Source organism: Chrysoperla carnea, chromosome 3 (genome assembly GCF_905475395.1).
Source record: "Chrysoperla carnea chromosome 3, inChrCarn1.1, whole genome shotgun sequence".
NCBI lineage: Eukaryota > Metazoa > Arthropoda > Insecta > Neuroptera > Chrysopidae > Chrysoperla > Chrysoperla carnea.
Genome location: NC_058339.1, coordinates 75,971,038 through 75,984,036, shown reverse-complemented (window position 1 = coordinate 75,984,036; position 12,999 = coordinate 75,971,038). Strand labels below are relative to the sequence as shown.

General features: G+C 27.8%; 1 protein-coding gene across 1 annotated transcript in view; it reads right to left on the bottom strand.

The window, feature by feature from the left end:
* Positions 1-11,087, bottom strand: part of LOC123294667 (facilitated trehalose transporter Tret1-2 homolog) — a 37,529-nt gene extending 26,442 nt beyond the window's left edge. The window contains exon 1 of the mRNA XM_044875769.1: positions 10,915-11,087. Coding sequence (XP_044731704.1) covers positions 10,915-10,999 — 85 coding nt within the window. The 5' untranslated portion in view covers positions 11,000-11,087. The remainder of the gene's footprint in view (positions 1-10,914) is intronic.
* Between the last annotated feature and the right edge of the window lie 1,912 nt (positions 11,088-12,999).

The window sequence follows — 12,999 nt, the reverse complement described above, 5'->3', positions numbered from 1 at the left end:
CAAATCATTTTAGGGGTTAAATTGCCAGACAAAAATTCGGTTGTTTTACTTGATACAAACGCTCTTGGTTGCAAAACGTACCTCATCCCTACCTCTTGATTTCCAAATTGACCAAATCTGTTCAGTTTTCAATAGAATTTTTCGCATAAACAATTTCACTTTTTAAAAGGAGCAACTTTCTACTTTAAAGTATTTTATCTTTTATCAATTGTGAACTCTCGAATAGACTATTTAACGATCCTGAAAATAAAGTCCGTTATTAGATATTTGACCACTTTCAAACAACTTTTATTTGAAACATTTTTTTTTTTCGAGATTTAACTCATTTTTCGGATTGTTTACTTATGTCTAGTTAAAACAGACCCTCGTAAATGTTTCTGTTGTTCGAAATGTTGGCTTCGTAGTACTATTTCTATATTCTATTCACCCTATATTTTCTTTTCTAAGAAATATTTTCACATGAGGGGATGAATGAACAGTAAAGTAAGTAATTTTATTGATTTATTTTTTTAAGAAAATTGTGTATTATAAACGAATCATTCACTTGCCCAGCTTGAGTTTATATACAGTGGGAGGCAGAGACATGTACGATTTTGAAAATGCTATAAAACAAAACCAGTCAGTTTTTCCAAATTAACATTAAAGTACGTAAAAAATCATTTGAGAAACTTAATTGTACTTTTGAGCAAATTATAAATTGTATTTTTAAGTAAATTATAAATTGGATTTTCAAGTAAATTATAAATTGTTTCTTTAATTAATTAAAGTTAATTAACTTAAATTATAAATTAGTCGGATCTAACAACTTGCGAAAAGACGACACTAAAAGGACGGAACTGGCAAACGGCGGTTAAAATCTTGCGAATTGTGATGAATAACTTGGTCGTCTGTGAGAATGTGATACATGTGAGTGATACATCTTTAGTTTTACAGCTTTTTCAAAAGCACACATTTCTCTGTCGTAAACAGTACATTTATATAAAAATCGATGCCTGTCTCTGTTTTAGAAGAACTTAAATAATATAGAAATAATTCACAACACAAATTATTTTACAGCAATCTAGAAGACGCCATTCAGACGCCGAAAAGCAGATATTATTTCTTTGTACAAATTGTAAATAAAAAAAAATTTAAAACAAAATTTGCAGAGTTTTAATAATGTACGAGTGAATATTTAATATTGGTTTTATGGCAAAACGTTAGATGGATGATATGTTTTTATAGATTTCTCCAAAACAAGTCGGTGAAAATTAAAAAAACTATTTAAATTAAAGTTGAAACATTAATAAGTTATTGAAAACTAAAAAACTCGACTAGTTAAGGATATATGAGCACGGTAGTGGGGACACAAATTAAAAAAAATTTTTTTTTTTCAATTTTGATGGTGAATTATGTTATAACTTGACAATATAAGGCGAAAAGTATGAATAAAATTTTTCGATATCTGAAGTAATTTTCATAATTTCGAAAATTGAAAATATTGTTTAACTATTTAGCTTTCGATATTTTGAAAACCAAGACAGATATCGAAAAATTGTATTCTTATTTTTCGTCTACATTCATTAATATATAACAAAATTCATCATAAAAGTTAAGGTACAAATAATTTCAAAAGTAAATTTAAAATTGCCTTGGTGTTCGTACTACCTTAGGATCAGCAATTTTCGCAAGATCTTTCGGGAGTAAGTACCAGCAAAACCACTCGCAGATACTAAAAGCTACTGATCTTGAAATCACCACTGGCCTCTAATAGACATTAATTTGAAAGAAGTTTAAGTCTATGCTAATTATGTCCTTAATATCTATCCTTATATATTATAAATGCGAAAGTAAAGGTGTTTGTTACGCTTTCACGCAAAAACTAATGAATGGATTTGAATGAAATTGAACAATAATAATATAGCTTATTAATCAGAATAACACAAGAGCTATAATTTGTGAAGATATATTAGAAAATAAAATTTAATTTAATGAGACTGACTAATTTTACTGCTCCATCTATGGTCATAATTTTGAACCATAAATTAAAGATTTCTGTACAAATTTAAAATAGCAAATGTCAAACAATTCAAAGCCATCTTTTCTTATATACTCAATGAATTATGACTATTTTACACAAGTTGAAAACTGCATATATTTTAATTGTGTAAACAATCCCTGTCAGTGTTATTGAAGGGGGATAAGGATAAGTGACATCAAAGGAGGTGAAGGCCATAAAGCGATGGTTTTTAGTTTTAAGACCAGTGAAGCGGGCGGTTTTCAAGTTAGTATAAACATAAATGACTTAAGTTTGTTTAAGTAAACAAATTTAATTATACTGAGTACGGATTTTAAATATAGATAAGAAAGTTGATTAACACTCTTGTACTTAGGTATCTACCTGGTGATATCACTAAATACAGTCAGCTATTTAGCAGCTAGCACCTGAATGTCGGCCAGTGCCTGACTGCCACAGTCAGTGGAACACAGACATAATATTTTATTTATCTGCGTAAGTCTTAATTTTGAGAATTTAAAAAAAAAAACTTGTTGAAACCTTATCTTATTCAACATTTTTTTATTTATTTTTTTGCTAAAGATATCAATATGATTTTTTTTTAATTATGAGATGTGATAAATTAATTTATCTCTTAAATTAAAAAATTCTTTTTGCAATATAATAACAAGTCAAAACAAAATTAAAAAATTCCCGAGAAAATTTTCGGGTGGAACCCTAATCACGCACTTGTAACGTATCTAAGAACACTCTTTATTAAATTACCTTTTTCCTTAGAGCCTTCTCCAAACTGAACAAATTTTGAGGATCATCATTCATCACCTATTTTTAAGTTGCTCCGGGTATGGGTACCCTAAAATCGTACTTGAAACTTAACTAAGAACACTCCCCATTAAATTACTTTTCAAACGAAACAAAAAAATCCAAATCGGCTCATCCGTTTAAGCGCTACGATGCCACAGACACACATAGACAGACAGACAGACACCCACAGACAGACAGACAGACACAGATAGCGGTCAAACTTAACACCCTTTTTTTGTTTCGGAGGCTCAAAATAGAGAAAGGGAACACAGTGGAAAAACTGAAATATTTCTATTTTAACCCTCGAACTAAAAAAAAGAGATGTAATAAGTTTGACCGCTATGTGTGTGTGTCTATCAGTGGCATCGTAGCGCCTAAACGGATAAACCGAATTAAATTTGTTTGGTTTCGTTTGAAAAGTAATTTAACGGGGAGTGTTCTTAGCTATGTTTCAAGTGCAATTTTAGGGGAAAACGTAATTTATTGGAAAGAGTGTTCTTATATGTTTCAAGTGCGAGTTTAGGGTTCCGTACCCGAAAATTTGTTTGGGGGTTTTTTTAATTTTCTTGAATCTGCTACTCATTAGTAAAATTGTTTCATACATTTTACCAATAGATATTTGATGCGAAATTAAATTTAAAAAAACTATTGCAATAGTAAATTTTACTATCACACAAAACATTCAAAGAATATTGATTTAAATGCAACGGAATCCTAAATGTATACGACCTTTACACTGAAAAAAAAATTACATACATTCACACACATAAATTATGTGATTGATAAACATATAAGAGAATTCATTAAGGCCTTGAACAATCCGTACTAATTGTTCTTGTTTTCCTATTAATTAATTACTTATTACTTCCAATGTAATCTATTAATTAGTTCTTTTAATAAAATAACACAAAAAATTTGAAGAAAAAAAAATTAATAATTTAAAAAAAAGAGTGATACAACTTAATATCAATTTAAATAGTTTGTACTCTCATAGAATTGTATACATTATATCGGAAGTATTTAATGGAAAATTACCCTTTTTTTTGGGTAAATAAAAATTAAAGTTAAATGGTGCTAAAGTTTTTAATATTTTACTAATGATTATGCCTTAAGGCACTTGTGGGCACCGGTTACTCTTTTTTACTGAGTAAGCTCTTCAAGTAGTTCTGGTATGTTCCAATGAGAGTAAGACAGAGAGGTATGTTCTGGGGTGAGACTCACTTAGTGTAAATACCAATTGAGTATTTAGAGTGCCTACCAATTATTTTTTTTAAATTAAAATATTTATCTTTGAAAAAATATAATAATGTAATATAAAATTAATTATTTTTATTCGTTGTGTGCATAGTCATGTTAGGGACAATAAAATCGATGCCAGCGCTTCCAGTCAAAAATTTTGGCGTTAAATGAGGCTGTCATGACTAATTTGCAATTCTTTACATGTTAATATTATAGAAAATGTCAAATTAAAATTATTAAAAACATTAATTAATTAAACTTAATGCATTAAAAATTGTGAAAATAAGAAATCAAATTGCACAAATATTATTTTTCAAATGTAAATCATCATAATTATTTATTTAAATTTGTGAGACAATAATATTAAATTTTCATTGTAAGTCATAAATGCAATCCATACAATTCTATAATAGTGTATCGTTATCATGGAAACGCCTCCTATAAAACTCACGCACGGTATGAATAGACTGAGAAGCAATGGTCTTTTTCATTATTAAAATCACTTACAAAAGAAAATTACCGTTTTTTACTTTTTCAATTCAAAGTAACCCTCGAAGAATTTTTTTTTATACGATTCTCTTCAAATTATCCTATTGACTTTAAAATTCTCAAGAAAATTGCGATAACTGTTTATTATGCTCCCCACTTTTCAATTGTCTAAAAAGGTACATTGCAAAAAAATTTTAATGTACAACACTAAAAATCTTGTCAACTCTAGTAGTTAGTTGGTTAAGACATAACCAATTCCGCTCGCAGTGTGTCTACGATAGCGGGTTCGATTCCCGCGTCACAAGCTGATCAATGATCACTAAGCTCACTAGTTGATCAATGAAATTATGATCACTAAATGATCAATGAAATTATCAGCGGAAAAGTTGGTAAAACACATAAATGGTATCGCAATGGGCCAATATAACCTAACCTAAGCTAATGTACAAACGAGGGAAATGATCTTCCAATAATCTACAATATTCACAAAGTTAATAAATAGCTTCTAGAACCAAATATCGCAACTCGATTTATCTTACTTTAGTAATTGTGGAGGTAAAATGCCAAATTTTTCTCGTCTAAGGTAGACTTCACCAATAATAAATAATATTTACAAAACATGTAAAAATACAGTAAAACCTCATTCAAAGTTATTAAATAATATACGGAATTCTAAATAATTGTTACAAAAGAGTTCATTTCCTAGTTAAGTACATATTATTTAAAAGATTTCAAAAAGAATACAGCATAAAATTTATTGCATATGACGCCATACTTATTAATTTTGATACTAATTTTTAATGAATTGTTTACATATAAGCAAATTAATTAATTTCAAGGCTATTTATTTATTTTAATTTTTTTAATATTTTATTTAATGAAAATGAAATTAATTGTATATTTTATGATTACATAATCATAATTACAGAGAGTCTCAAATTAATGCAACTTAGGGTATTTCTAACGGCATAAAGAAATTTAAAAAATATTAGGGCTATTGACCGTCTTTATTAGCTGCTACAAAGGACCCCGAAAGATTAGATAGGGAAATGGCTTCCTGTGAAACTTTTTCAAACCCACCCCCAAAATGTTCTACAGACCGTTCTTATCAAAAACTCTCACGGCTCCAAAAATTTTAAACGAGTAGTAATTATACTACGGATTTCAATAAAACTTTATAAATTCATTTAACACAATTCGACTAACACAGTTTCCAAAAATCACCAAAAATTCCTAGGTCATCGGGCTTTTTATAATTATTTTATCGTTCAAAGTTGACTAAAACAATGATGAATCATATAGGTTATCCTTTTCAATTGGATATTTCTATATAAAAAAATCTAGAGAGTTTAATAAAAACTATCTAAAATATTTAGAAAATCCTGTAGTTAATAATAATACCATAAAAATATAAGGTTGTCAATGATATAAAAACAAAATTTTAATTTAATTCTAAGTTCATCGAAGATCCATTATATGATAAACGGAGACGACTATAGTTAGTATATTGATGATTGAAGAGAGATATCTATATTATCAAATTTATAAGCAGCACTTGCACACAATATATTACATATTTTTGTAGTTGCATGGTATTGTAAAGCAAAAAATAACACATTATTTGACTACAAAGCATGTATTTGGATTATATGTATGCACCGTGCAATAAACCAAAACTTTTTTACAATACTGTAGGGATACAAACACCTTAAACTGCTCGTTAAAAAGTTTTGTGTCCAAAAATTTCAACTTTAAATATGTAGTCGTTTAGTATGTATTGAGTATATGCATACACACTATTTCTTAGTATTATGTACAGTAACTAGGGATTCAATAGTGTTACCCCTCTTACCTATATTATTATTTGACTATAGTGATATAACCAATCAACTTTGAATGTCCACCAAGGAGTTACGCGATCTCGCAGAGAAAAATTGAAAATAGCCATCGACAGGCACTTAGAGCTCAACCCGCTAATTTTCAGTAAATACATAAAAACTATAGATATAAAAATTTTAAAATAATATGAGTAGGAAAAATAGTTCCGTGACACACTGTAAAATTCATTTAACTAGTATAATTATTTATTTAATATTTTTATGTATTCCCGCTTTAAATAAAAACGTGTTTAGTGTCTTGCGATTTAAATCACACGAAGTTAGATCTGTATATATCGTATTTCAACTGTTTTTCTTTCATAAACCGTTCTTTCACCTAGTATTTTTATTTACAAATCAAACTACCGGCATCTTATACAATATTATTTCTCTAACATGTTTTTCAGTATCTCAAATTAAATTTTCCTTATTCTTTTATCAATTTACATGATTTACCACTCATTTTAAAGCTTATCGGGTTGGCTAATTTACATTATGTAATTTGTATATCATATCTGTAATAAAATTGCCTATAAATAAAAAGAAAGTAAATTACTCCTTACATATTATTTTTTATACCATGCATATATGTAATGTAATATGCAAGGTATACTAAGTTTGTCACGCTTAAACATATTGATGTTACGAACAAAATTTTGGTATAGGTGTTCACTGTTCATAAAATCACCTAATTAGTCCATTTCCGGTTGTCCGTCCGCCTGTGGACACGATAACTCCAAAACAAAAAAAATATAAAGCTGAAATTTTTACAGCGTACTCAGGACGTAAAAAGTGAGGTCGAGTTCGTAAATGAGCAACATAGGACAATTGGCTTTTGGGTCCGTAGCACCCATCTTGTAAACCGTTAGAGATAGAAAAGAAGTTAAAATGTTCCTTATCAAAAAATAAACAACTTTTGTTTGAAGCATTTTTTCGTAAACATTACTGTTTACCTGTAAGGGCGCAAATTAGGCGTTAATTGTATAGTTTGTATTATATGGGAATATCAGTTATGTATGTGTGACATGTATAAATGTGTACATGTGATAGAGTAATCAACACTGTCTATGCATGGTATTTCAACAATTAACTCAGTCAATTGTTTGTTTTCACTTGTCTAGTCTGCTTTTAGTCAAGGATACCGCTCTACGGAATTACTCACGGGTCGAGCTAGTTGTATTTAATTTTTTTTAATAAACTTTTTTCAATTTATAATATTTATATCGATTTTCAGATTTTCCGACTGCGAGTATTCTCATAGAAGGAACAACATGTATTTGCTATTCAAGTGATGTATTTTTATCCTATTTTTTCCTTTTTAAGGGTAAGTTTTATATTAATTTCTATATGGAATAATTTATATAATATTCAAACCTATTATTTTAAGGTTAAACAAATAAACTGGAAAAACAATATTTTTTTTTTATTAAATGGATATAATTTGATAACCTTAAAAAAAAAATAATTTTTACAATGGAAAAATACAACACTGGTAGAGAGTTAGTCATTATATTTAGCAATGAATTAATAAAATATAAATAAATAAACTTCATTGTTATAACAGAATAATTTTTATTCGATTTCAATCAACAAGCAACAAAAAAAATTATATTGATTATAATATTATTCATGAAAACAAACGGTAATAAAGAAAAACTGCGATCTCGAGACATAAAAATTTATAGTATCTTTTTTATAACAAACTAGCAGTACACTTCGCTGTGGGAGGATAATAGTGATTAGAAGCATCTAGTTAATTTTATCAAATTTGATAACCCCATTTTTCACGTAACTTACATTTTTTTTTAATGTACACATCATGGCATGCCTTTTTATTCATTACCAGACTTGGGTATATTTAAAGTACAATAAAAGATGTTATAATAATCGGATAATAAAGGAAAATTAAAGAAACCCTCATGGAATGAGGGTTTCTTAGGTGTCAAAAATCATTAATAAGGCAAGAGTTAGTGGTGCAAATGTTTCTATTTGTTAAGGATGTATGAGCATGGTAGTGGGGGCACAAATTTAAAAATAGATATTTACAATTTTGATAATAAATATATATTATTACTTGACGATATAAAACGAAAAGTAAGAATAAAATTTTTCGATATCTGGCTTAATTTTCAAAATATCGAAAATTGAAAATTTTGTTTAATTATTTAGCTTTCGTTATTTCGAAAACCAAGACACATATCGAAAAATTTTATTCTTATTTTTCGTCTACATTCATGAAGTTATAACAAAATTCATCATCAAAGTTGAAACTAAGATAAAAATAATTTCAACCCTTAATCTACCCTGCTCTTACATCCCTTATATGGACGGTGACACTTAGTTTTTTTCTTTTCTAATTCATTGCTAATATGTTTACTTTCTATTAAAAAGTTTTTTTTAATTTGTTTTCATTCATTCCAAATGAAAATTATCAAAAACTTTCAAAATATGTCGTTTTTTGAGATTCCTCCATAAGAGCCAATATATTTTAAATCGATTTTTAATGACTTTTTTCTTAAAAGTTTGCATGGTTACCTAAGCTGAAATTTTAACCACATATTCTTTGAGTAAAAGACTACCTACAAACAAATTTTGAGCCTTTAAATCAAACATTGTTGTCATGCTCATACATCCTTAAGAATCAATAAATTGTTAATTCAATGCAATGATCAATGTTAAAGTTCACTTAAAAAATTAGTAATTAGACATCTAGTATGACTTAAATGTTAAGTGTTTGCTAAATAATCGAAAACTATTATACATGTATAACGTATACGTAATTCAAAATGCCTATTTATTAATTTTGTAAGTCAACTTTAATATTAACCGTTCTATTGAATTAAAAATTTATTGTTTATTAACAAATAGAAACATTTGCACATTTGCGCCCCTAACTCATGCGTTACTAATGATATTTGATGCCTAAGAAACACATTCCATGAGGTTCTATCAAAATGCGAGCGGTTTCTTTCATTTTCCTTTATTTGTAACATCTTTCACTGTAATATAATATTCGATTGATATAATTGATAATATTCGATCATTCGATTTTGTAAATATTATAAATAAAAAAAAAACCCATATTAACACGACATTTTGGCAAACGTTCTACCTCCTAAGGGTTAAATATAGATAAAAACCATCCTCGAAGAAGGTTGTATATCACGTAAAAATTTGAGCTCAATCGATGCAGAACTTTTTAAGTTCATAAGCAATACAACGAAAAAAAATTTATATATGTATATAGATATAATATTAAAAATTGAATTAGAATAAAGGTTCTTATCCCTTGTTTAGCAAAAAACCACTAAAGAAATAAGATATAATTTAAATTACATTAGTTTCTCAAATTTTTATATATTATGTAATAAAAAATTGCTAAATTCTAGGAAAGGATATCCCAGAATGCCTACATGGAGTAAAATGGCAGAAAAGATAGAAAATTAAATGTGCTTATATTGAAAGATATTGGCGTTATTTCATTTGTTTAAATATTATTAGTGTAAATGCTTCTTAAACACGGAAAAAATACTTAAAAAATTTATCAGAATGAAAAAATGTTATTTTTGTAAACAGTGATTTGCGGTATCGCCAGTCACTCAAGGTTACCTACCGTCTAGTAATATAAATTTTATTATTTAACTTATTTCTATTTAAAAAATTCCCGTTCGAACTCATTTTGAAAAAACAGACAAGTAAAAAGATTTTTGCAACTTAGTCTGGAGATCAATAACAATGGAGCAAATTTCAATTATTACATGTTAAAATCAATAAAAATTACTGAAAGCATAATTTTAATACTTTTGGAACTAAAATATAATTAGAAATGGCTTAAAAAGAGGAAATTTTAAAAGATAAAAGCATACAAATCAGGTCCACTCTTTGTAACAATCATCATCAAACTGTGTTAAAAACTTTAAATAACGCATGACCTTGAAACGCTTCGAAGGTCTAGTTGACCAGAAAAGAGTTAAAAATAGGTCTCGAACACTCCTACAAAAATATATACAAAATTTCAGGGGAAATTTTGTGTTTAAAAAAAATATTGCACTAAATAATACAAAAAACACTTAAAAATTCTACACTTGACCGCTTTTATTTAATTTTTATCTAAAGCCATCGTTAAATATCACTCAAGAAAAATATTTTATCAAAAAAAAATGTGGTCTTAACATGACCTTCAAATCATATTTTATTGTTTTACAAAAAAAAAAACCACTCAGATTATAGCAAAAAAAATTCTCCTATTCTTTTACATTGTTAAGAAATACACCGAACATAACAATTAACAAACAGATTTACCTTAAAACGATAATCTTTACATTTTAACCTTTTGTAAAAAGGTTAATTTTGTTATTATTTATGTTTAAAAAAAAAAAAAAACAGAGACAAAAATATAAATAAATAAATAAAAAATATATTTATAAAAAAAACACAATCAATTAGAAAAGGATAAGTTAATGGAACAAAAAAGAATAAAAAAGAACACTTTTTTTCAGTGATAATGACCTGCAAGTGTAGCGGCATATTGTAACCAACGTCTTGTACAACACTTTGTAGCTGTTTTAACCCGAACATCAGTTTCCATTTCCATTTGAGTTTATGTTTTTTTGAGTTACAATAAGAGAAAGTGGTTAAAATAAACTTTATCAGTCTTTTGTTTATTTTTTTTTTATAATCACTTTTTTATAAAAAAAATATCACTTAAACAACAAAAACAACAACAACAAACAACAAAAGGAGAAAAAAAATCACTACATTACACTCGGTGACAAGAGAAAAAAAAACTTTTTTAATACAATGTGTAACAAAACCAATTATTATTATTTTTTACTGAATATTGCAAAATGTGTAATAAGTTGCCATGTGTACCAGTGATAGAAATACACTGAGTCAGACTAGAACGAACACAAGATCTATATATTAAAAGTAACGTGTTAAAAAGAGAGACGTATATAATATATTATTTTTAATAATCAGTGTATTATATTTTAACAATCGTTGTGTGTATGCGTATTAGTGTAAGTCTTGTGTGGAGATTTGCAAACATTTATTTCAGTGATATGAGTGTAATTATTATGTTTCGAAAATTTTTCATCAATAAAATATATTAAAATTATTATTTTTACATTAATTTCTTTTTTTCTTCCATTTTTTTCGTCGAGTTATAATTGTGATAATTTTATTTTAGTATTGTTTATTTTTTATTAAAATATTTGGTGTCTTTATTTAATTTTCTCTGATCTTTTTTTTTGAATATATTAAAATCATACATCATAGGGTTCGACCATAATACACCCATACATACACAAATTATGATGTATACATACTTAATCCAGTATGAGATGGCTTAGGTGTATTTGAAAATGTAATGCGAGTCTAGGTAAATAAAACTGCACGCAACTTTTTATGGTGCCATTGGTTTAGAATGGAACAAGTTTGGGTACGCCCAATTCTCACGAATGTAAGTGAATATATGTGTCTCTAAGCAAAAAAAAAAGTACAGAAATCAAGAAGTGACTGACTTCACGCTCGTTCCACGATAACGTATAATTTGTGATGTTTATAATTAGTTGGCCACTTTTAGTTATTGATTGGACAGTCTCTTTTGTTATTGTACAGTCTGTACAAATTGGTCTCTTTAAACACCTATATTATTACTGAGTTTCTTTCTCAGTCTTCCCAGTTAGGCGTGGAATTCTTTATAAGCTTTTGTGCCCTCCTAGGATGTATATTACTGTAGTCTTGCATGCTCATAATAGAGTATTCCACTATGTATGAAAAAATACTTCAAAATGTTGGTTTTCCTAATAAAAAGCCAGATAAAAATATATTTCGGCAAAATAAACACGCTTTCTTACCATAAAATTAAATTACATTTTAAAGCTTTTTTATAAACGGAAAAACGCTGCACATTTTGGTGACGCAATATTGTTAAAAACAACAATTCTGTATGTAATTATTATATGTATAAATAAAGGTGAAGGTCAAGATGTCACATAATGGCGGCTCGTGGTTTAAGTCACGTGATATACAGATACAGGTAAATATACCGTTCTAGCTTCGAGTGATCATTCTGTTAGAAAGACGTTTCATCCTCTTAGTTTGACTAAACAATGACAAGTAAGCACTCCAACCAAATGGTTCAACGAGTCAAGTTAACCTCGCAGCTTTGTACTCGGCGATAATATGTTTGCCTCGCCAATAAATGTCCCATCTCTTTGTTCATAGATTAATTCACACAATCCTTCATTCGGATAATTATCAGCAGATTTGCAAAGTTAGATTTTCACGCTACCATGTAAATACATATAAACGTGAAACAATTTTTTCAATAAACCTACACCATTTTATCTTCGATTACATATATATTTAGGTTTATATTTATAATAATATATATAAACTCCATACAGTTTTTAATATGGTGACCGTCAACATTGACTGACTAACTCTAAGAATCATACATACTGTGGTAGTTTAAACCGGTTCAAAGTGGTATTGTACAGTCTGTAATGATTATCCAGACTTTTTGTAGATGGATAATTTTAAATTTTATTTATTATTACTAATATATTAAATACAATTTAATTATTA